The sequence below is a fragment of the Macaca nemestrina genome, chromosome 2 (assembly GCF_043159975.1).
Source record: "Macaca nemestrina isolate mMacNem1 chromosome 2, mMacNem.hap1, whole genome shotgun sequence".
Lineage (NCBI taxonomy): Eukaryota > Metazoa > Chordata > Mammalia > Primates > Cercopithecidae > Macaca > Macaca nemestrina.
The window spans coordinates 7,885,649-7,911,917 of NC_092126.1; the positions used below are offsets into that span (position 1 = coordinate 7,885,649).

Below are 26,269 nucleotides of genomic sequence, written 5' to 3' on the forward strand. Positions count from 1 at the left end.
GAAACTACAGTCCCAGCGAGACCGAAACCGGAGGGGTGACATAGCCAGTCACAGCAAAAGCTGGAACCAGAGCCCAGACTTCCTCAACTCCAGCCCAGTCCTTCTTCCACTGGGCAAACGCTGTTTACATGCCCTCACCTGTGACGAACAGCATGTGATAACTCACAAAATTAACATCTTTCAGGGAGAGCGGGGCACCGACCAGGTCTCTCTGATAATGAATTGCTGCCTAAGACATAACTGCTGTGGGCAGGAGGTTGGTGTTTGGCGGGGGAGGGCTAGGCTGCATTTTCGTAAGGACAATAATACATCAAAAAGGACAATCAGAGATCAAAGGGGGTATTTTTGGGTCAACTTGATATGTAGTGGAAAGCAGATTGGGAGGGGAGCCAAGTACTGGATATGCTGTGTGTGTGTGTGTGTGTGTGTGTGTGTGTGTGTGTGTGTGTGTGTGTAAATCATGTTCCTCTCTGGGTCTGTTTCCCAATTTGTAGAGTGTAAAGATCTCTCTCTTGCAGAGACAAGTGATGGAACGACCTTGACAGAAGGGAGCAGAGAGATGAAAGGAGAAGGGGGAGGAAGCCAAGTAAAGGAGAGAGAAATGTGTGTGATGGGGGAGGAGATGCGGAGTTGGGTGGAAATGCCTTTTAATAAAATAATAGGAAAAAGGTATTAAACCTAAAACTGCAGCTCTTGAGGGCTCATTTTTTCATCTTTGTTTTTTGGATTTACAGGTACAGTGCATAGTAATTTTTGGATAATTGGAGTGAATGAATGAAAAGCGCGAAACGCCTGACAGGAGCGGGAAGATCCACCAGAGAAAACGAGCAGGGACGCAGCTGTAGTGCCTGGTCCTGCGGGATGGTCCCCACGCCACCAGCCACGTGTTCCCCCAACCCGGCGCTCCCGGCGCCCTCTCGGTGAGCCGCCCTGAAACCGCCAGGGGGCGCTCCCCGGCTGCCGGGGCCGAGGCGGGCGGAGCTGCTTTAAATCGCGGCGCCCAGCGGTTTGGCGTCTCAGTTCCTGAGCCTGGGAGCAACCGCAGCTTCTAGTATCCAGACTCCAGCGCCGCCCGGGCCCCGGACCCCAGCCCGGACCCAGAGCTTCTCCAGCGGCGGCGCAGCGAGCAGGGCTCCCCGCCTTAACTTCCTCCGCGGGGCCCAGCCACCTTCGGGAGCCCGCGTTGCGCACCTGCAAACTCTCTGCCTTCTGCACCTGCCACCCCTGAGCCAGCGCGGGCGGCCGAGCGAGTCATGGCCAACGCGGGGCTGCAGCTTTTGGGCTTCATTCTCGCCTTCCTGGGATGGATCGGCGCCATCGTCAGCACTGCCCTGCCCCAGTGGAGGATTTACTCCTATGCCGGCGACAACATCGTGACCGCCCAGGCCATGTACGAGGGGCTGTGGATGTCCTGCGTGTCGCAGAGCACCGGGCAGATCCAGTGCAAAGTCTTTGACTCCTTGCTGAATCTGAGCAGTGAGTGCACCCCACCTCCCAGCCGTCCAGAGGCCCCAGTCCCCCTGCAGCTCCCTTACCGTCTCATTCTGTCGTGTGATTCCATGGTTATCAGTCTTCAGTTGATCAAGTCTTCTGATCATGTGCTCTGTCGTAAGGAAATGAAGAGAATCCTGGTCTGAGAAAAGGGACGCCCAGGCATAAGCTCTAGTTTTGCCTAAAACTCCCTGGGTGATACTTTTCTGCCACTCTAGGTGTGGCTTCATCCTAAATTCCTATGCCGGGGGGTCGAGATTGAGGGAGTGAAGGCTAAACTTGAACTTGAGCTCTGAGACCTCTCCTAGGCATTCTGAGATCTGGGGTAAATTGGGGATTGGTAGGGTTCAGACAAGAAAAATGGGATGGCTTTAAAAGTTTGGAGCCTGGTAACTTCTCAAGTGTGCAAGCTTAAAGAAATAATCCTCAAGTATGAGATATAATTTTTGTAACCTTTACTATGATTTTGCATAGTAAAATTTACATTCCTACTTGAAATGTCCCAAGTGTCTTCTGCTCATACTTGAGGATGATTCTTTTAATGTGTAAGATCTAGTTAGTGCAGGGAGGCCCCTTGCAAGACTCTTTGGAGAAGCCGCTTGAGATTCCCCCAAAGTTTGAAGTTTTACACCCAAGGTCTTCGGTGGAGGCTGATGGTGTAGTTCTATTTTGGAAAGAGAAGGTTGGTGGCAAGTGGGGGAAGGCTGACAACAAAGGTTCTAAATAACCTGCCCAACATAATACAAAGGGAAAAGTAAAGGCACTGAAGGGAAATGCAGCAAAATAGTCATAGCTGATGAAATCAGAGGTCAGCTGGGAGTGGAAGGCAGTGAGAGAGAAAGAAGAGGTGGGTCTTCCTTAGGTTTCCATCTTCCACAAAGGAATTTCTGTGTAATGGATGTTCAGTGACCCCTTGTCACGTTGGAAAGGATTGTATAGAGAGACATATTTCTAAGGATGGTGGGAAGAAGGATAATAGGATAATTTTTTACTTTTTTTAACTAAAGGTTTTGAGTGCCTTGTCAGAAAAATCATTAAATTCCCGTTTACTTAGGTAATAATGATTCATGGCTGGAGTATCTTCCTAGAGAAATCACATTACTTGTCTTATATCATGTGTCTGTTATGCCCTTTAACTCACTTGAAGAAAAGGTCCCTTAGTCTTTGCCTAGATAAACGTGACTGCCCACTAGCCCCCATTGTGTGCTAAGGGTGGAAAGTGTTGGCATTGTTCAAGTTTACTTGTTTTGTCTACCTCCTATCAATGGACAACTTTTAATAGTGTATATCAAAAGCCATATAGTTTAGAGCTATTAAACCTGTTCCACATCTGTTTAAACACCTTGAATACCTGTGGCATTGGCTCAGTCAATGTGCATGGTCGTTCTGAGTGTTAGGATTTCAGCTTCTGAAGGTTCCCATGTTAGGACTTCTTTACACCAAAACCAATCTCTAAGTTTAGTAATTATGTGTTGCTCATTGCCCTCATGGGTTATATTTGTGCTTATAAAGTGAAAAATTAGGTAATAATTATTGAATTTCTCCATGGAAAGATAGATATATTTAAGGAAACGGTGTCAGGCATTTTAGGTAGCACGTTAAGGAATTGGCAGACGGAGGTTTCTAAGGACAATTCCAGAGAGGCCTCACTGTCAGTTTTGTTCCTCTGATCAAAATAGTTCCTTTCAACATCTTTAAATAGGTTTTCTTTTAACTTTCCTGAAATGACCAAATGAAATCAGATTGATCCATGTTGTAAAAACTCAAAGGGATCATCCTTACACACGATAATGTGTTAAAATGTTTTACTTTCATTTTTTGGTTAATGTAGTTATTACAGTTTTTGAAACTGTGGTGAAAGGACTAAATAGCTATTCCCCCACATACACTTTAGACATGTCTTCTTAGTTTTTTTTTTTTAAACTCCAGATCAGAATCCACTTTTGTTTTACTTAAAGCCATAGTTTATCCAAGGTGTGGCTTACACCTTTCTCTCAAAACCCATTCTCAGAAGAGGGACCCTGGACTCACAGGTTTTCTCTTCGAACCTGCCATGACTCGCGGCATGCTTTTGGATGGAGTCCAGGAAACCTCACTCCATTTCTCTGCCTGAGCAGTGCTGTTTACGCCCACCAGCTGTAGAGATCTGGGATGGTGATTCATTGGCCGGTTTTGGGATAGTTTTGTTACATGTGGAGACAAAAAGGGTTTTGTGTGTATATTTAAGCAGTATCCCTCATAAAAAAGCTGCATTTCATTAAGTGTGTTTAGGTGAAAAGCTTAGCTGTGGGTTTCCTGAAATTGTACCTTGCTGTCTTTCCCAGTAGAGAACACTTGTCTTTGAGCCCAGATGCAGGGCTTTGCCAAGGCTTTAGCACTGGAGGTATTAAAATCTCTTGTTTCCCTGGTTTATGTAGGGTAGGTTGTAAAAAGCATATGACCTTCATAAAGTAGCTGAAGGAATACAGTGTGCTAATAGTGTATACAGTAAATACAAAATGAGATACAGCAAGTCTTCTTCTTTTAGGTAGTTCTTGGCAAGCAGTTTATGAAAATGTAACTGAGGAACTTCCTGGGGGAAACAAATGTCACATTGTGTATTGTAGTTTTACAATGGCTGATACAATTTCCATTTCATCCAAAGTATGAGATTTTATTGACCCTGGGCATTCTTGTAGCTGAAAGTTGGAATATACAAAAAAATGCCAGATACAGTTGCAGTAGACGTTTCTGGAGTCACCTGTACCTCTTGCTTGTTTTCATCTAATTCTCAAACTTTTAGGAAGCTAGCACCAATTTTATGTGCTTGGTTAATTGTTTCTTCTTAGTTGACTTTAATAGCTAGAGCTGTCCAAAGACTGGGTTGCTGTAGGAGGCCGCATGGTGGGAGGTGTGCAAGCAGAGAATAAATAAGCATTTTGAAGGAATGTTGTAGGGAAGATCCAAGCACCAGACAAATGGGAGGTTAGGCTAGACTCTCTCTCAATCTCAGAGAACACTGAGATTCTGTAATTTGTTTATAAGCTCCTCTAGCCTGTTTAACTTGCTTTGCATGAATCCACATGTGTGTAGGTGTGCTTAATGAGTATTGGTGGCTGTGAGGTTTCCCAGCACTCTCACCATGATGTCAGGCTCAATCAGAGAAACAAAATCACTGACTTGGACAGTCTTTGAAGCCTAAGTGGAGAGGAGGGCACCTATTTATGCTTCTCCAGACGCTTTATGCCTGCTGAACCGAGGGTACTCAAAGGACCATTGGTGTTCAGATATACTTCATAAATCAGTTCTGACTCTTAGAATAATGGAAGTTGAAACAAAAATCCAGGCTTGAGATCAGAAGTTCTCTATTCTTACTGTGGTTTGGCACTAAGTAGCCAGGTGTATAATGGTGAACCACGTGATCTCCCTGGTTTCAAGTAGTTACCCCACTTATAAAATAGGGCAGAGTGGGAGGAATGGGGAGATGAATCTATGATTCATTTATCCATTCAACAGATGCGAGCCAGGCCCTATTCTTGCAGCTAAGGATGGTGCAGCTGAGTTCTAAGATGCCTTCCAGTGCCAGCATTCTTTGTTATTACTTCAGTGATTGAAGAGGAAGAGACAAGTCACATAGCTTAGGTTTCCTTAATTGGAGTGATTAAGGAAGTATAGTGGAGGTAATATAGAAGCATCAACTTAATTCTGAGAAAATTTCTCGAAGAAACACACAAACGAGAAAGGTAGCAAAACTTCTGAGGACATCCTGAAAAGTGGTACATCCTGCCTCATCCAGGATCATTTTCACCCCTGATTTTGCTGATGTTCTGAGGTCACATCTGGTGACCACCACCTCATGCACCAATAAGCGAGAAATGCTAACGATTAGGACTTTTATGAAACGTTGAACTTCAGTAAGAGCAAAATATTTAATATGGAAAAAAAGCCAGGGGAGTACACTTCTGTGACGGTCTGTGTTGAGCTCACTTAATTGCAGGGGAGAAGAAAGTATAGTATTTTTGTTCTAGTCACCCAATCATCAGTTCATTTATTCACTTAATACTAATTAAGCAACTATAGATGCAAAGAGAGACGATGTGGAAATGAGGTAGAATTGGAATCTGCAGTCAACATTTGAACAACACAGGTTTGAACGGCAAGGGTTCACTTATAGGTGGATTTCTTTCAACCTATACCAATCAAGAATACAGTATCTGAGGGTCCAAAGCCTGCATGTAGGGACGGTTGACTTTCTGTATACAAGGCTTCCACAGGATCAACTGTAGGACTTGAGCATGTGCAGATTTAGTTACCTGTGGGTGGTCCTGGAACCAATCACCCTTGTATACCAAGAGATGACTGTATTTTGTTTATGATATATAGAACCTAAGGTAATATGGCTAGAAAATAGCATAAACAATGTCTGGTATTGACAGTAGATTCTACTGCTTGTATAGCAAGACTTTAAAGCTTTAGAAAAATTCCATATATGTCTTCTACACATTTGTTGATTAACCTAACTGTAGCAGATCAGTAACTTCCAACTCACTTCTTGTCTCGTAAGTAGAGATCTTCATATTTACTTTTAATTATACTTTCAGGTTGAAAATGATGAGAACTCCTTAGGGGGTCTTTAATCTCAAGATTATCAGTCTAGCTAAATGTAATTAAAAGACTGCCTTCTCTGTTTACTGCTGAATAATGATGAGAAAAAATAGTGTAATCTTTTTAATGTTTGTTAACCAGGTTCTCCATAGACAACTTTAGTCATTGGTCATAATATTGCAGAGTTAGCTGCAAATTTAAGAGGCGAGAAAAGGAATATGTTTGTTCATAGGTTTGTTCTAATCAAACCAATTCAAAGTTAATATTGCAAGGCTATACTGCATCTATCTCATCCAAAATGTTGTTTTATAGCTTTCAAACATCCCTCTTAACTTCTCTGCTCTGCCACTCATCATTCCATTAGGGAAAAACAAAACAAAACTTCAGCTTTGAAGCTCATTAGACGCATACTTTAAAAAATAGATCAAACTAAGCAAAAAGTACAATTTGTATTATCTGCATGAGTTTCTAGTTTTTAGTGACCTAAGCTAAGTCTGGCTTTTGGTAGCAAGATTTTAGCATACCAGGCTCTCAGGGGAGGTGTTTCTCAGCATTATTTCAAAAATTAAGCTAAACAAAAGAGAATAAGTATTTTTACCTATCATATTGGTACAGTTTTTAAAGCATAAAGACATGTTCTAATTTAAATTTATTGAAATTTGATAAATCCATGTGACTTTTCCAGTACTGTGCTTGGTGCTTTAGATGGAAATAGGAATAAATATCTGATTCAAATCATCCAGGAGTTCACAATTACATACTTTACAACTCTGATTTAAAACACTTCTATGATGTGAAGGTATTCATCTGGTTCCAGCTTAAAACTGTGCAATTTAGATTTGATCTGCACATAAAACACTTGTAACTTGTAACACAATAGTTGCTTCACTTTGACTTGTAATCTATGATTACCTATGCCTTGCTTGTGAGTTTTCGTGCTGTTTTAATTCTCAGCTTTTTGTGCGTGACTGCATGTGTATATTATTTTTGCATTTTCCTCACATATCACTATACTTAAGAATTTATCCAAATGTCTCCAATGAAGTAAAGTAAGATTTTGGGTTTGATGCAAATCTAATATTGGAACATACAAATAAATTTTATAAGTCAATGGTTGACAGGATGTAAGTAAAAATATTACTTTGCAAAATGACATTTTAAAAAACAAAACAGGATCTCATTTCTATGGTTTATGCAATTTTTAAATACTGTGTTTTCCATTCTCTCCATTACTTTTTGTGTATTATGGAAATAATATATTATTCTATAGAGAAAGGAAACCTGGTAGGTTTATTAGCAATCACAGAACAGAATATTAGTCCCTAGCCCCTTGGAAAGAACACTTTGTAGACGAAGTGGCAAGATAGATTTGACATGCATCAAATGTGTTTTCTTTGAGAACTTAATGGGCAAAAACTTAGAGATTAAAAATGTGAATATTAGATATTCCAGGTGGGTGCAGTGAGGGCCCTGGAGTAGTTTATGCACATGTGTTCCTTGCCTGGGAGATCAGTAGTTTTACACAGTCTGACTCATGAGATTGATGCCCGGTTAGACTTCTCTTGAAGACTACCCTGTCATCTAAGTGCTCAGACCTGCTGGACGAGTGACCCTCTGTTTTTACTTGAAGAAAAGATTAGTGTGATTATTATATAAACTGGGTCCAGTTTGCAGCCCCACAACTTGAACAAAGAGAAAAACTTGGAGCAAGATCAGAAAAAACACCGAAAATGATTAATAAAAGGTTGAAAAAGAGTATTTATGAAAAAATCAAATGGAGGAGGCTGTGAAATATAAGATGCTGGATGCTGGAAGAGCTATCATAGAAATAATATTTACTGATTGTGTGATCTCTATACTGACAGTAAAAATCATGTCGCCCCTTTCTCAAGACAATCATATGACTTCTGATTACACTTAGAATAGAATCCAAACTTCTTACCCTAATTTGCAAAGCTCTGCATGACATATGCCTTCTGCCCACCTTGCTAAACTTCGTTTTACTTTACACATCCTATCATCCTACATTAGGGTGACCAGCTCTCCCAATTTGTCCAGGACTGAGGACCTTCTAAGGATGTAAGACTTTCAACTTTAGAGCTAGGATTGTTCCAGGCAAACTGAGATATGTGGTTTCCCTATCCTCCAGACATGGATCATCTTTGTTACTTTCAGCGTCTCCTCTTCCAGCATATCTCAGCCTGAAATATTTTCCTTCCACGTGTAATCTTAGGATCACATCTGGAATCTGTGTTATGTATGGGTTATTTCATTTGTTATTTTCCAATAATGATAGCCTTTGCAAAAACCATCCCTCAGAAAGAGGAAATACCTTAACCATGGAGTCCTTGGTACTTTCCTCTTCATACCACAGTACGGCTTGTGATTCCAAGCAAACGGTTGTGTAATAACCTTACAAGCAGCTTCAGTTCCTTCCTGATAAATCTGTGGTCCATGGAACATGTGTTTTGATCCAGCAGTCCCTCTGCCACCTGGAGTCTTGATATAAGTGTGTGGGTCAGTGTGCATGTGTGCCCATACATGCTTATGAGGAGGTCAGTGTGTGAGGGGAATCAGGAAGTCTCTTTTTTATTTTTAAATGAAATCAAATAAAACTTTACCTTGGCTTCCAAAATCTCTCTCAAATACTGTAAACAACACCTTTGATACTCTAGAAAGAGATTATGGCCAGGCACAGTGGCTCATGCTGGTCATCCCAGAACTTTGGGAGGCCGAGGTCGGTGGACCACCTGACCTCAGGAGGTCGAGACCATCCTGGACAACATGGTGAAACCCATCTCTACTGAAATACCAAAAAAAAAAAAAAAAAAAAAAGCCCGGCATGGTGGCTCCTGCCTGTAGTCCCAGCTACCCAGGAGGCTGTGGGATGAGAATCGCTTGAGCCCCGGAGGCAGAGTTTGCAGTGAGCTGAGATTGCACCACTGCACTCCAGCCTGGGTAACAGAGCAAGACCCTGTCTCAAAAAAAGGAAAAAAAGAAAAAGAAAGAGATTACTATAATTTTATCATAGATTGTCTGGTTATAGCAAAGATGGATAATCAGTAAATCAAGATTTAATGAAGTTTTAGAAATATTTAGCTTCAGTTATGATTGGTAACCTAAGTTCTCAATCTTGATGATATTAAGGCTAAGCTTAGGCCTAATTAGACATTGAGATACAAAACCTTTCCAACATCTCAGTCAAAGACCATCAAGGAGTCAATTGTTCCAATCCACTGGATAAAGATATAATTTACATTTTATTTATATAATTGAAATATTATTCCAAATAATACTAAGTTTCTTGCTCAAGATAGCATAGTTCGTTAAAGCTGAAAAATACTTACATATGCAAAAAGTACTTGTCACATATTATCACTGTCAATGATATAGTGATCTTTAATTAAAAGAGGACATAAATCTAGAATTTAAACAAAATCTTCTAACCAGCACAGTTTCAGTTCATATTTAAAAGTCCGTGCCTTTATGCCACAATGAATCAAGCTTTTACTCTTTAAGAAACATATTGATAATCTCTCAAACTTGACCCTGTTTATTTGCTCAGGAGTTAGTGCACCAAAAATAATAATGGGGAATGAGAAAAAAATGGAATCCTGAGAAACACTACATTGAATTATTGCGTGTGTTATTTTACAACATCACAGCTTAAATAGCTTTAAAAACTGGTGATGTCTTTGAATAAGAATCTACCACTATGTTTCAAGGTAACATCTCAAAGGTTATTTTGTTTTGTTTTAAGAAAATGACTTCTATATTCTCCCCTACTCCTCCTATTCACATCACTGGAGATACGAATATTGCTTATCCAGCCATGATAATCTATAAAACATTTATTTTTTATCCTCCAATTCACCCAGTTTTTCTGAAGCTTGCTGATTGGGGTGTAAAGCTGGTAACTAATATCAAAGATATACTGAAAAACATTTTGATTACAAATAGTTAACATCCAGGATCATATATATGATTGCTACTTAAAATTAAAATTATCTTAGCAAGGATTAAAATCCCTTAGTAAAAAATAAATATGTATTAGTTCAGCTAACCCTATTCAATTAGATCATTAATTATTTTTCCAGTTGATTTTGAATTTAATGTTGAAAACATAAAATCTTGGAGTGGAGGGATCTCTTTTTCATCATCCAGTCCAGCATTTGTTTTTCTGGAGAAGACAGTGTATGTTGGGTTACCAGTGGAAATACCAGTATGACTGGCGTCTCTAGATTCCTAGTCCAGTTTTCTCTTTTCCATACAACAGTGACATATACTTGGTCTTCTTCCATTTTTCTCTTGTTGGTCCAAGCATATTTCACATGTTTTAAAATGTTTTCTGCCAGGCACATTGCAAGCAACCCGTGCCTTGATGGTGGTTGGCATCCTCCTGGGAGTGATAGCAATCTTTGTGGCCACCGTTGGCATGAAGTGCATGAAGTGCTTGGAAGACGATGAGGTACAGAAGATGAGGATGGCTGTCATTGGGGGCGTGATATTTCTTCTTGCAGGTAATAGAGGCTGTGCCTTGCTTTCACCTTACTAATCTGTTCCTAGTATGATTTGAAATCTATTACGTTGGATTCATTACACTTGATTTCAGTCTCTAAGGCAAACTGCAAATATAGACCTGAAGTCCAGTTGACTTTCATGTTCTCAAACACGAACCAAATGAAAATTTGAGAGCTCTGCTCACATCTGACAGGTCTGTTGGTTGAAGTTTCAAGTGGCAACTGGTTTGTTAGAACCAGTCTCTTACAGTGAAGAAAGTTGTTCACTATTTAGCAAACGCTAAGGAGGAAGTTCATGTAATTCAGAAAATTCCTATGTTGTCTCCACAGATTCTATGTGGAAAAGATGGGGAATAGTGAGAGAAAACACAAGAAAATATGTGAACCCTTCAGGTCTGTGAGGGATGGAAGGATTGAGTTTATTGGAGAAAAATAAGGATAGCATTCCAGCTGGGCAGATCGAATTCAAGAATAAACAGGATGTACCCATAGACCAATGAAAAGAAAGGCCAACTGGAGTAGAGGTGGCCTGTTGGAATGGTCAGTTTAAGGCAGGAAAAAAAAAATACAGAAATACTTTTAAATTTTTTTGGTAAAATAATGATATTATATTTTCCATTGAAAATAAATATGTGTTTTTTAGGCCAGGTATGGTGGTTCATGCCTGTAATCCCAGCACTTTCGGAGGCTGAGGAGGGCGTATCACCTGAGGTCGGAAGTTCGAGACCAGCCTGGCCAACATGGTGAAACCCCATCTCTACTAAAAATACAAAAATTAGCTGGATGTGGTGTTGCACGCCTGCAATTCCATATACTCCAGAGGCTGAGGCATGAGAATCACCTCAACTAGGGAGCCAAGATCGCGCCACTGCACTCCAGCCTCAGCAACAAAAGACTCTGTCTCCAAAAAAAAAAAAAGGAAGGAAAATATCTGTTTTTTAAATCAAGTGTTGATTGATAAGTTACATTATGTGTCATTTCAGAAAATCAAAGTCAGAAAACATGGACAGCATTATTTCAAAGCTTTATAATAATGCTTATTTAAAAAATTATAGTGTATGTATATTATGTATGTGTATATATACATATATATAATCTCTGTGTGTGTATATGTTTTTTATATCTGTACACTGTATTATATATATAATCTCTGTATATATTATACAGCTATCAGATTACTATATATTCTCTATATTAGGTATTAAATGCATATATTATATATGTAGTATATTATAGTATATATTTTTAAATAACAGATATAATTAATGATATAAATCTACTAATAGGAAAAACTAGAATAGACTTTATTTTCTTGTTTTATTTTTGACAGAAGACTTGTAGGGACTTTTGCTCCAGTATAATATATCAGTTTAACCAGTAATTGAGGAAGAGTATCTGTGGCTTTGCTAAAGATATGGTCAGTTTAAAATGACCAGTCTCTCAGTTTACCCAAATACAAATTGTCTCCTGTCCGAAAAGGCACGGATAGTGTTTTATTCCCAATAATTTAATCTTATATCAAAGGCTGTGAATAGTAATCTTTGTGGCCATCGTTGGCATGAAGTGTATGAAGTGCTTGGAAGACGATGAGGATGGAATGCATTGCATTCTTCTTTTGCTTGCCTTCTTGTAACTCCCGCAGGTGACTGCATCACTCCTATTCCAGTTTCAGGGACTTCTCTTAGGAGTAAGGGTCACAAGTTCAAGACCATTCACATGGTCTATTTGAGCAGCCAAAAGCAATAGTGTTTTCTGTCATGTCTAGAGGCAATTACACTGGACTATGTTTTTGGTTGGGGAGAGAGAGTAGCATAGAAACGTCTAATCTGTCTATATTGATTAATGCTTAAAATTACTATAAGAAAGTTATTTAACTTTTCTGATAAGAAAAAATGAGGTATTTTATAAATCTTATAAATGATTAAGGGAATGATTTTGACTAAATTATGTATCTGCTATCATTGAATATAAAATGCCATGGGAAATTGAGATTGGGTTGCATAAATTGGTCTGATGTGGCACCCTCAACAAATCTCAGGTCAATCTATACCTGTGCCAGGTATTCCCTTGGCCAATGGGGCAGTAGTAATGCAGGTATTCTGGTCCATTCTGAGACATGTCCTAATCTCACTGCTGTCTAGCTGCTTGCATTCCTTTTGATTCTGCAGAAATGTAAATTTTGAGTTTGATCAAGAACATAGAAGAGTTTTCATCTTCCCCTTTTGCAAGTAATTCCATCTGTACTAATAATGACAATAGTTTCATCAAATGTAGTTTAGTACCCTAATATATAACAGTATATTTAAAAGAGATTATGTACAACATACACCTGACTAATTGTTTCCAAAAAAGCATTATTTGTGCCAAGATGTCATAAAAAGTATAAATTTTGTCTAACTCCCACCTAGTATTTTTTATATTTTAATAGGTACTCAGAATAAATCATATCTGGACTTCTAATCTCCCTAATACCAAAATAAAAATGTCAACACTGTTGATGAGATTTAATTCTTGCAAAATATGTTTTGGTTTAACAGCTTGTATATTTAGGCTCAGTGTTCCATGGTGATTAACAGTCTTTTGTTCTGAATTTCTGTAGGTCTGGCTATTTTAGTTGCCACAGCATGGTATGGCAATAGGATTGTTCAAGAATTCTATGACCCCATGACCCCAGTCAATGCCAGGTAATGCTATTCATGCGTAAAATAGTTTGTTTTCTGAGAAAATAACCCTTTTTATGTTCTACAAAGTCCTTCTAGTGCCATCATTTCCCAGATTTGCTTTCAAGAATTTTATGTCAAACCTACAAACAATTTAAATGATCTGTGACTTATGTTAAAATGAGTTTGATAATTGCTTTAACAGCCTGAATTGATGACAAAATACCTTCCAAAGTAGAACAGTTTCAAGTCCTAAACTTTTCAACTGTATACTGGACTCTTTTTTTTCCCCTTTTTTTCAGGTATTAATAAAGATGTTAATATACTTGAAATTTCCTTTTTGAAGTGTATTCTGATGTTTACAGCACCTACTGTATGATTATTTGTAACTAATGCACAATTTATGATTGATTGAGAAAAATTGTACTACTCTAGGGCTTAATGAATAATACTTCATTCCCAACAGTTCATTTTTACACATAAAGCTATGATATATGTTTTTAGTATGTTCAGACACCACCTTGAAATTTTTTGTTCTTTCACAACTATAAAATTGGCTTTACAAAGGTCATCTTTCTTAATACTGCAAGTTGTGCAAGTCGAGCTGATTCTTAGCTCTCATGTGACAACATTCTTTAATCAGAGACGAGGCTCTTCATCTCACTGTCTTCACATCTTTAATGCCTAATAACTACATTCAGTCAGGATGTTAAAATATAATTATTGTTTGTTGAGTGCTTGGATGAATGGATGAAAAACCTCAGTGTTTGGAGAGATAAGATGTGTTTTTCTTTTTATATAATCACCCACATATGGGAGAACACGTACTCCAATGGTTGTGTTGGAGCCCATCCCATAAGATTTACAATGTAAGAACAGAAACTGCTAGAGGTCAGTAGTCTAAAATTTCACCAAGGTCATAATACCAGTAATGCACAGGAAAGCACTTTATAAATTGCCAGTCATTTTGCAATTATTATTTACATGATTGCATGTGATCCTAAAAGCAGTCTATTGAGGCACGTGGGATTATCCTGCTTTGAGAGGAGGAGAAACTGAGGCTGAGAGGTGAAGTTGCTCTCCCCGAATTGCAGCAGTTGAGAGTTGGCATCAGGATTCAGACTTGGCCTTATAACTAATAGAACCAACCCTTCTCTACTCTTCCATACTGTCCATAATCACTCACAGATACCCCACCCTAAGTGTCTGCTTTAATTCATCTGCCTGGATCAGCTTCATCCAGAATGGTTCATGGGCTGCTTAGAACTTTTCTTTACAAAACCATAAAATTTGGATTTTAGATTACATAGGTGCCTGGGATCAATAGATCATCTGTTCAAAACTCTGATTATCTCCATTATGCTCTATCAGTTTCTTTATAGAATATGATTACTACTTAGTGATATAGCTTCCTTTGCTAAGTTTCAGCCTAGGAACCATGATCCAAACCCTACTTCTAAAACACATAAACATGCTTTACAAGTATCCTACATATGGAAAAGTCTTTGGAATTATTTGTGTACTGGCATTACATGTGTTATTTCCTGACCTACTATTGCAAATTGTCAACAATTGCAATATAAACATTCTTTTGTGTATATGTTCACAAATCTTAAAGTACTTCCCAAGGGATATTGAGGGATTATTTTCAATGAAAAAAGTATAATGAGTATTGATTTTTTTCCTTTATTGTATTAGAAAAGTTGCCAATAATTCACTGATTAACAAGCACGTGGGTTTTTCCTTTTAGGTACGAATTTGGTCAGGCTCTCTTCACTGGCTGGGCTGCTGCTTCTCTCTGCCTTCTGGGAGGTGCCCTACTTTGCTGTTCTTGTCCTCGAAAAACAACTTCATACCCAACACCACGGCCCTATCCAAAACCTGCACCTTCCAGTGGGAAAGACTACGTGTGACACAGAGGCAAAAGGAGACAATCATGTTGGAACAAACTGAAAATGCACATTGAGATACTATCATTAACATTAGGACCTTAGACTTTTGAGTATTGCAATCTGAAGTATGGTATTACAAAACAAACAAAGAAACCCATGTGTTAAAAATACCTATTGCTAAACATGGCTTAGTCTTATTTTATCTTCTTTCCTCAATACAGGAGGGAAGATTTTTCCATTTGTATTACTGCTTCCCATTGAGTAATCATACTCAAATGGGGGAAGGGGGTGCTCTTAAATATATATAGATGTGTATATATACATGTTTTTCTATTAAAAATAGACAGTAAAATACTCTTCTCATTATGTTGATACTAGCATACTTAAAATATCTCTAAAAATAGGTAAATGTATTTAATTCCATATTGATGAAAATGTTTATTGGTATATTTTTTTTTGTTTATGTATACATATATAATAGTCAAATATCATTTACTCTTCTTCATTAGCTTTTAGTGTCTTTGCCATAAGACCTAGTCTAATCTACCAAGAATGAATTCTTTCAATTCTTCATGCGTGCCCTTTTCATATACTTATTTTATTTTTTACCATAATCTTATAGCACTTGCATCGTTATTAAGCCCTTATTTGTTTTGTGTTTCATTGGTCTCTATCTCCTGAAGCTAACACATTTCATAGTCTACATTTTAGTTTCTAAAGCCAATAAGAATTTATTACAAATCAGAACTTTGGAGGCAAATCTTTCTGCATGACCAAAGTGATAAATTTCTGTTGACCTTCCCACACAGTCCTCGTACTCTGACCCATAGCATTCTTGTTTGCTTTGAAAATATTTGTCCAATTGAGTAGCTGCATGCCGTTCACCCAGGTGTTGTAACACAATTTTATTGATTGAATTATGAAGCTACTTATTCATACTTATATATCCCACCTAAACTACCTTTTTGTTCCCCTTCCTTAATTGTATTGTTTTCCCACATGTAATTATCATGTAGTTTATATCTTCCTAATAAGGTGTGGTCTGTTTGTCTGAACAAAATGCTAGACTTTCTGGAGTGATAAGCTGGTGACAAATATTCTCTCTGCAGCTGTAAGCAAGTCACTTAATCTTTCTACCTCTTTTTTCTATCTGCCAAATTGAGATAATGATTTAACCAGTTAGAAGAGGTAGTGTGAATATTAGTTTATATTACTCTCATTCTTTGAACATGAACTATGCCTATGTAGTGTTTTTATTTGCTCAGTTGGCTGTTTAGAAGTCACTGAACAAAACCTACACACACACCTTCATGTGGTTCAGTACCTTCCTCTCTCTATCAGTCTATTTCCATTCTTTCAGCTGTGTCTGACATGTTGTTTGTGCTCTGTGCCACTTTAACAACTGCTCTTACTTTTCCAGTCTGTACAGAATGCTATTTCACTCGAGCAAGATGATGTAATGGAAAGGGTGTTGGCACTGGTGTCTGGAGACCTGGATTTGAGTCTTCGTGCTATCAATCACTGTCTGTGTTTGAGCAAGGCATTTGGCTGCTGTACGCTTATTGCTTCATCTGTAAGAGGTGGTTTGTAATTCCTGATCTGCCCACCTCACAGTGATGTTGTGGGGATCCAGTGAGATAGAATACATGTAAGTGTGGTTTTGTAATTTAAAAAGTGCTACACTAAGGGAAACAATTGAGGAATTAACTGCATACGTGTTGGTGTTGCTTTTCAAATGTTTGAAAAGAAAAAAAAAAATTAAGAAATGGGTTTCTTGCCTTAACCAGTCTCTCAAGTGATGAGACAGTGAAGTAAAATTAAGTGCACTAAACCAATAAGATTCTAAGGAAGTTTTATCTTCTGCAGTGAGGATGGCCCAATGTTTTTCGTGGCTGAGCAGATGTAACGGGAAGAAATAAAAGCCTAAGTGTTGGTAAATCCAACAGCAAGGGAGATTTTTGAATCATAATAACTCATAAGGTGCTATCTGTTAAGTGATGCCCTCAGAGCTCTTGCTGTTAGCTGGCAGCTGACGCTGCTAGGATGGTACTTCACAATAAACTACACAAGGAAAGTCAGCCACCATGTCTTACGAGGAATTGGACCTAATACATTTTAGTGTGCCTTCCAAACCTGAGAATATATGCTTTTGGAAGTTAAAATTTAAATGGCTTTTGCCACATACATAGATCTTCATGATGTGTGAGTGTAATTCCATGTGGATATCAGTTACTAAATATTACAAAAAAATTTTATGGCCCAAAATGACCAAAAAAATTGTTATAATAGAATTCATCCAATTTTGATATTTTTATATTCTTCTACCACACCTGGAAACAGACCAATAGATATTTTCGGGTTTTATAATGGGAATTTGTATAAAGCATTACTCTTTTTCAATAAATTGTTTTTTAATTTAAAAAAAGGATTATTGGCTTGTTTTCTAATCATTTATTGTAAGATTGCCATTCTTGGTAGAGGAGGTGGCTTGGGATAGGATCTGACTCACCATGTTCCTGGGAAAGAACTATGATGCCTCTGGCCCATCTATCAAATTTGAGTGGTTCCACCCACTAGAATGCCCTATTTCTCTCAAATTGAGTTCCTCACCAAGGGTGGTAATAGAAGAGGATGCCAAGAGATGTTACTTAATACTTTTTCTCATCTATAAAAAGGGGACATACAATAATAAATGATAAATGATAAGATATGAAGGTATTTTGTGAACTGTAAAGCACTGTGCAAACTGAAGTGGCTTTGTTCCTCACAAAGGTGGAAGAGTGAAAGACAGCCATTGGAAACCCATTGTTGTCTCTGTAATGATGATGATCAAAACTACTCCTTAAGGATATGTTGGAACTCATTCACTCATTATCTTAAAGTATCAATAACTGACACAACCTTAATGTGTGGCCTGTTCCTGGACAATGTTCATGTTGAGACCAGGCTTGTAAATAAAGGCTTGCAGCTCTAATGTGGAGTCTTAGACATCAGCAAGATGGGTGAGGTGCAAAGATCATTGCCAGTCAGTTTAACTTGAATTCTCCTTAAATTAAGCAGATGCATCAGAATTCTCACTCTGTTTCTACAGAATTTAAATATCTGAAGACAGGCCGGGCGCGGTGGCTCAAGCCTGTAATCCCAGCACTTTGGGAGGCCGAGACGGGCGGATCACGAGGTCAGGAGATCGAGACCATTCTGGCTAACACAGTGAAACCCCATCTCTACTAAAAAATACAAAAAATCAGCCGGGCGAGGTGGCGGGTGCTGTAGTCCCAGCTACTCAGGAGGCTGAGGCAGGAGAATGGCGTGAACCCGGGAAGCGGAGCTTGCAGTGAACTGAGATCCGGCCACTGCATTCCAGCCTGGGCGACAGAGCCAGACTCCGTATCAAATAAATAAATAAATAAATAAATAAATAAATATCTGAAGACAAGGCCAAGGTCAGCGGAAATTTGAAAGGCAATAAAATACCTTGGTGCTCCTGAAAAGAACTAAAAGAAAGCTTGGATTGCGAATCATACTAAGTAGGCGCTCATCCTTATCTGAATGCCATTGTTCTTCAAGCCTTTCCTCCTCTTGTTTAGCACTTTCTATATTTGCCCAGATCAAGGGAAAACTTCACTTTGTCCCCATATTCCCACCTTTTTCAGCCTGTCATTATTTCTAGTATGATCTGGTTGTGTACATTTCCTTCATTTAAATGTGGCTCAGGAGTAACATCTCTGAATTTCCTTCTTTCCTCATTTCCCACAAACCCCACGATCCCCAGCCTACCCTAAAACCTCTTCATTTAGCTGGTACCATGCAACTTTGATAGAAGTCATCGCAGCTTCTAGGGTTATGTGGGGATGGCTTGTTGAGTCCTAAAAATAGGCAATCAGAGAGTTTCTCAATGCTGAACCTCTGGAGATCGCTTGGCAGTTTGCACACTCCACTTCTACTGATAAGTTTTCCAATGTGGTCATTATCAGCAATTGAAAACTAGATATGAATTTATTTAATTAATATTTACTGAATACCTATCACAGGGTCAGCCTGATTAAATGCAGGCAGGGTAAAGTAGCTATAATAAGACCTTGTCCTGGGCTGAAGCAGTATAAAGGATATTGGGTGGAAAGAGAAGTAAGCTCGAAACAAAGCACTGGTTCTGCCACTGATGAGCCAGGTGAGCCATGGAGATTTCCACCCACTGTTTCTTCATTCATAAAATGAAGGCATTAGACCCGTGCAGTGGCTCTTAGCCATAACAGCATGTTAGAATCGCCTGGGAGCTTTTGAAACTTCCCAATTCCAAGGCCCCACCCAAATCAAAGGAATCAGAACCTCTGAGAGGACAGTCCCAGCAGGAGCTTCCCAGAGGATTTCAACACACTGTGTGGATTGCAAACCACTGGCCTATGTCATCTGTCAGGACCAATCTTGTCCCAAACATTTTCTGAGTAACACACATCCAGGCACTTAATAGATTTGCTGTCAGTTCACCTTTTACCTAATGTTATTGCTTTATTTTCTGGTTCAGGATTGGGGTTTTTTGTTTGTGTTTTGTGGGGAAAAGGAGGAGTTAAAAGCAGGTGGTCCTTTAGATGCTTTTGTCACGTTTCTTTGGCAAATAACGTTCTTTCTTGCCATTCTCTATTATTTTTAATTTACTTCCAAAGAATAGTCAATAATACAAAGTAAATACTGTTTAAAAGAACAGGCTTCTTTTTAACAAACAATGTGAGTTCAAGAGGATAAGTGGTTACTTATAAAGTGGAGCCTGAGTTATTCTCTTTAATGTGCAATTTTCAGGACAGTCCTTAGCTAAACCTTAAGCTTGCTTCGTTTATTTTTAATTGAATAGCATTTCTGTGATTTTAGTTCACTTATTTCATTATTTTTGTAATTTATTGCTTTGTTCCCCTTTTCCAAAATAGAAAAAAAAAAAGTGAACACACACCCACACTCCCACACACACCAATTTAGGAAAGATAAAGTTTGAAAACTGTTCAGATCTCTTAACTGAGCTGACCTGGGATAGAACACATTGCTATGCTGAAGAGGCTTTTACTTATTTTTGGAAATAATTTTTGTCAGTTAAATTTCCTGTTTCTATTAATGCTGTGCTTTTTCTAAGTGTCTATTGCTGCTTCTTGACTCTATTAAAAAAATCCAGCAGCCTCTAGGTGATCTGAGTTAAGCAGACATCTAGATCAAGGGTGAGGAATAGCAGAGAATACTTGCTGGAAGATGAGAATGAAATACAGCAAAGAGATATGAGCTTCAATACAGCAGGGCAGTGGTTTTAAAATGATTTTTTGTGATAATTTTTACCACAATATTTATTTATTTGATAATAAAATTAAAACTTATTAATGAAGTAGAAAAATATAGAAAATTGGAAATAATTATTTTAAATAATATAATAGTCATATTACCAAAAGGTAGAACTTTCTAAGAATTTGATGTGATTTCTCTAGCCCTTTTTCCTTTCCCAGAGATAGGCTTTGGGGTTTATTCTTATTTTTTATTATTTTACATAGCATCATATAAAAATAATTTTGATTTGTGCTTTATTTTCCATTTAAGTATATGGTAATATACTCTTACCAGACATACTTTCTAAACACAGACTGATTGATTGATTCATATATATATATATATATATATATATTTTTTTTTTTTTTTTTTTTTCCCCCAGACAGGGTTTCACTCCTATTGCTCAGGCTGGAGTGCAGTGACATCATCTCGTTTCACTGCAACCTCCACCTCCCAGGCTCAAGCAATTCTCCTGCCTAAGCTTCTCAAGTAGCTGTGATTACCCACACATGCCACCACACCCAGCTAATTTTTGTATATTTTTCGTAGAGATGGGGTTTCTCCATATTTCCTAGGCTGGTCTCAAACTCTTGAGCTCAAGTGATCCACCCACCTCAGCCTCCCAAAGTGCAGGATTATAGGTGTGAGCCACCACACTGGCCTCACATAATATTTTTAAGAATCTAACATTTTCCATGTGTTTTCTGAAATAATGGAAATGGTGGCTCTGGAGTTGTGCAACCCAGGAGCCATGAATAAAATGGACAAAAATTCCTTTCATCCAGGAAGTTACATTATAGGTGAGGAATGCAGATAATAAAATGGATATACTAATTATATAGCTTATTAAACAGTGATAAACCTAAACTAAATAGTCAAGAAATATTGAGAACGTTGGAGGAAGGTAAGAGTTTAAAATAATGTGGCAATGGAAGTCCTCAATGAGAAGGTGAAGTTTAAGAAATAATTTAAGAGATGAAGCAAATCAAGTGGTACCTGGTAGGAAAGTATTCCGGAAATAGCACGTGCAAGTTCCCTAAGGTAGAATCACGTACAAAATGTTCAAAAAAGAGCAAAGGGGCCAGTGCAGCTGCAATGAAGTAAGACAGGAAGAGAGTATTTTAAAATGAAAGCATAAAGGGTAAGAGATTTAAAATGTATGGAATATGACAGACCATTATAAAGATTTCATCTTTTACTTTGAATGAAAGAGAAAGATATTGTTAAGTTTTGATCAAAGGAAACAAAGATCTAAATTGAGACTTAGTAGGATTATTCTTCCTGTTGTGTTGAAAAATAGACCATAAGTGGATAAGGAGAGAAGCAATGAGTTCATATGGAAGGTTATTACAATAATCCAGGCAAGAGATTGCTTGGTGATTGCAATCTGTCATAGGAGGAAGTGGTTAGAATCTGGATATTATTTTAAAGTAGAGCCAACTGGTTTTGCTGATTGACTAGATGTGAGGTATGAAAGTAAAAGACTAGTCAAAAATGATTCCAAAGCTTTTTGCCTAAGAAATTGATAGGATAGAGCAGACGTAAACCAAAAGTGGAAAGACTGAGAGAGAGCAGGTTTGAAAAAGAAAGTCAGAAATTTCATTTTGGACATGGTAATAATTTCTTCTTCTTCTTCTCTTTCTCCTTCTCCTCTCCTTCTCCTCCTCCTCCTTCTCCTCCTCCTCCTCCTTCTCCTCCTCTTTCTTCCTCTTCCTCTTCTTCTTCCTCTTCCTCTTCCTCTTCCCCTTCTTCCTCTTCCTCCTCTTCCTCTTCTTCTTCCTTCTTCTTCTTCTGTCTTCTTCTTCTTCCTCCTCCTCCTCCTCTTCCTTCTTCTTCTTCCTTCTTCCTTCTTCTTCCTTCTTTTTCCTTCTTCCTTCTTCTTTCTTCTTCCTTCTTCTTCTTCTTCTTTTTTTTCTGAGACAGAGTCTCATTCTGTTATCCAGGCTGCAGTACATTGGTATGATCTCAGCTCACTGCAACCATCACCTCTCAGGTTCAAGAGATTCTCCTGCCTCAGCCTCCGGAGTAGCTGGGACTACAGGTACAAGCCACCACACTCAGCTAATTTTTGTATTTTTAGTAGAGACTGGGATTCACCATGTTGGCCAGGCTGGTCTCGAACTCCTGACCTCAGGTGATCCGTCCACCTCAGTCTCCCAAAGTGCCGGGATTACAGGCATGAGTCACCGCGCCCAACCTGGACATGATAATCTTAACATGCCTTATTGTACATCCAAGTAAAGATGTACAGTAAGCAATAGAAAAACAGAGGCATGTGAAGAACTAGAATGGAGAAAAGGATTTCAAGAGATGAGAGTAACAAAACATCAGTTTCACAGGATTGAGTCAAGTTGAAAATATGCTCCAGTCTTTGGATATTTAGATTGATTGTTACATATCACTAGGCTAGCTGGTTAATAATGGGAGAAACCAAATTTATTTTTCCATTACTGAATCCATCTTTTATTATCTCTCAAAATTTTCATTCTTTTTTTCTCTGTGAGAGTATCATCAAAGAAATCTGGTGTGTTAGGGTCACAGACCAGCCCTGGATTCTGATCCTGAATCTGCCCTTTTAATAATTGCATCTTTGTAATTTAATGTGATAGAAACCAAACGTGTCAGTTTAAGTGTTCTGGGAAGGAGGATGCCAAGTCAGAGTTAGACTTGCAAAAGCATGATGGCTAATACCTGTGGAGAAAAAAAAAAAAAAAATAGGAAAAGGCAGCAGGAGTAGATAGGAAAATCTTTGCCAGGGATCGGAGGGATGAGCAAACTTTTTTCTGTAGATGACCAGATAGCAAATATTTCAGGCTTTGTGGGTCACATAAATTGTCTATAATGTATTCCTAATATTTTGTCACTTGTATCATTCTTTGAAATATGTAAATCATTCTTAGTTTGTGGGCCACACACACACAAAAAAGGCTGTGGACCAGATTTAGCCTATGGGCTATAGTCAACAAATACAGCCTGGTCTGACACCTGCGAATGGATAATAGGAAAGCAGGATAATTGTGTCAGAAAAACTTTAGGCCGTTGAGTGTTCTTATAAAGCCTTGTGGCCAGCCCATGAGGACTTCTTGTTTAAAGGATGTCCATGAGGTAGTCCTGCATTGGGCAGCAATGGTCACTTCGTAATACCCCCACTGTACTTATTCATTATCTGTGAGCTGTTAAAAGTGTGACTTTAACTAGAAAGTTGTAGCAGCTGCCAACAGCACTGCAGAGAAAAGCTGTCAGCAAACTGCCCACCACCCCACCCCCTCCATTCCCACTCCACGAAAGATTCTTACTTGAAGAGCAGCATACCTCCTGAATGTCACATGAAAGTACAGAGAATTAGCCAATAGAGCTTTGGTTTTCTCACAGACCAAGTTGTCCCAAGGTAGGTAGTAGACAGATGATTTGATGAATTTGTAAAATCATTGCTCAGTCATCTTCTCTCTTTGTCATTCTTAGTGTATGGCTTCCGTTCTCATGGCTATTTTGGTTCTAGGAAGGCTACTCTACCTTCACTCTTATCACCTTATTCAAGTCAAGAAGATGAAGAAGCAAAAGAAGAATAAGGCAAACAGGAGAAAGGAGTGGTACCTATATATCAGAAAATCAAAACTTTTTCATAAATCCTCAGTGGGTGGAAAACTGAAAAGTGGGATAGAGAGTACAAATAGAGCTAAGCATGTATGGAATTGTGATATAAGACATGATAGTATTACAGATCAACAAAGAAATGAAGGATGCTTCAATATATGCTGTGGGATAAGTGGATATTTACAGGGGAAAAAAACAAACAAACATGGTCTCTAACCCATATCATACACAAAAATTAATTTTACATAGGTTAAAGACTAAAATATAAAAAAATTCAGAAAAAATATGGAAGAATAAATTTCTTACCATAAATTAAATAATTTTTCTAATTAAATAAGACACAAAAACAAAATCTTAAAAAATAGTTATATACAACTGTGTTAAAATAAAGGGCTCTGTTCATCAAAGACATAATAGAAACATCAGAAGGCAATCCAAAATTAGGAAGAATAACCACCGCATAGCATATAATAAACAAAGACTTAATATTCAGAATATTTTTAAAAAACCAATAAATTATAACAAATACAACCAAATAGAAAAAAAGCAAAATTCATGCAAAGGCATTTTGCAAAAGATAAATGATATAAGCTTATTAAAATATGAAATTATGCTCAATCTTATTAATAACTTCAATAATAAAACCTTATTAATAAAATAAATGAAAAATATAACTTTAAACCAGACTTATATGTTCACCAGATTGACAAAATGTAAGATGTCTGATATGCTTACAAGTGTTGTAGGATATTTGGATTAATGATGGTCTCCAATTGATCTAACAAATTTTGAAAGGAATACTAACATTATACTGTAAATTTAAACATCCAACTTCACATTAAAATGCGCTAGTAAGCATATACTTTTGAGAAACTCTTATATGGATAACGGGGTACATGTATAAGAATGACAATTGTAGCTATAGTAAGAAAACTGGAAACCTTTAAAATTTTCACTGGTTTAATGATAAATAATTTGTGGTGTGTTTACACATTGAAACACCTTATAGCAGTAAAAATGAAAAAATAAATAGATACAGTTATATGTAAAATAAATATTTCCTTAGAAACAATTTTGAGCGAAAAAAGCAACTCCCAGGCTCACACCTGTCATCCCAGCACGTTGGGAGGCCAAGGTGGGCAGATCACCTGAGGTCGGGAGAAACATGAAGAAACACCGTTTCTACTAAAAATACAAAATTAGCCAGGCATGGTGGCACATGCCTGTAATTCCAGCTACTCGGGAGGCTGAGGAAGGAGGATCACTTGAATCCAGGAGGCAGAGGTTGCCATGAGCAGAGATCACGCCATTTCACTCCTGCCTGGGCAACAAGAGCGAAACTCCGTCTCAGAAAAAAATAACAAAGCAACTCCCAGAAGGACTCATTGCGCATAATATCATTTTTAACTCACAACTAGCAAACCTAAATAATATATTGTTAAGGGAGGTGTGTGTGTGTGTGTAAAACATACATGTGAGATCACACTATTGTTACATGTATTGTAACATACATGTAAAGAAAAGGCATGGACATGAATAACAAAATTTAATACAATGTTTCCTTCAAAAGAAGACAAGCAGTAGGATGGGTAAAGGAGTCACAAGTATATGGTGATTGTTGGTAACGTTCTAGTCCTTGGGTTAGGCAGTGGGTTTATAGGTATTCATATGTAATTATTATTCTTTAAGACTTACATATATTACACACATATTTTTTGTTTATATCAAATAGCATATGGAAAAGACGATTAAGAAATATGTTTTTAAAAAAATAAATTCCTCTATTTTGATGTCTCATTGGATAGAATAGTTGTCCATGGTCGTATTCGGCAGCAAGTGAATTAGGTGTTTAGTTTCATAGATGGGCATGTTGCTGCCCATCAAAACCAGCTTTTGCCTACTTCATTAGCTATGTAGCCTGGACAAACTTATCTTTCAGTCTCAGTCATGATATATGTCCAATTTAACTCACAGGACTTCAGTGGAAGTCAAATGACATATGTAAATGTCCTTTGTAAATGAGAAATACTGGATAAATAAAGGTTTTTTTTTTCAGGTATGTATATGTGTGTGTGTGTGTATGTGCATGCATATATATATATATATATATATATACACACACACACACCTGAAAAATAAATATATGTAATATCTATTTACATATATGTGCAAATAATATGTATTTAATAATATACACATATACACATATATGTGTAAATATACATAG

General features: G+C 37.9%; 1 protein-coding gene and 1 long non-coding RNA gene across 3 annotated transcripts in view; one reads left to right on the forward strand and one right to left on the reverse strand.

Annotated features, from left to right (window-relative positions):
* Positions 1 to 26,269, reverse strand: part of LOC139361831 (uncharacterized) — a 166,786-nt gene that overhangs the window by 48,582 nt on the left and 91,935 nt on the right. For both annotated transcript variants that reach the window (XR_011619540.1, XR_011619541.1), the window contains exons 2-3: positions 12,646 to 12,757; positions 1,536 to 1,603 (exon numbers count right to left, since the gene is read on the reverse strand). This is a non-coding gene — a long non-coding RNA (uncharacterized lncRNA). The remainder of the gene's footprint in view (positions 1 to 1,535; positions 1,604 to 12,645; positions 12,758 to 26,269) is intronic.
* Positions 1,023 to 17,552, forward strand: LOC105470860 (claudin 1). Its single transcript, XM_011723130.2, has 4 exons — positions 1,023 to 1,476; positions 10,431 to 10,595; positions 13,195 to 13,279; positions 15,006 to 17,552. The coding sequence occupies exons 1-4, from the start codon at positions 1,254 to 1,256 to the stop codon at positions 15,166 to 15,168; spliced, it is 636 nt and encodes a 211-aa protein (XP_011721432.1). The 5' UTR covers positions 1,023 to 1,253; the 3' UTR covers positions 15,169 to 17,552.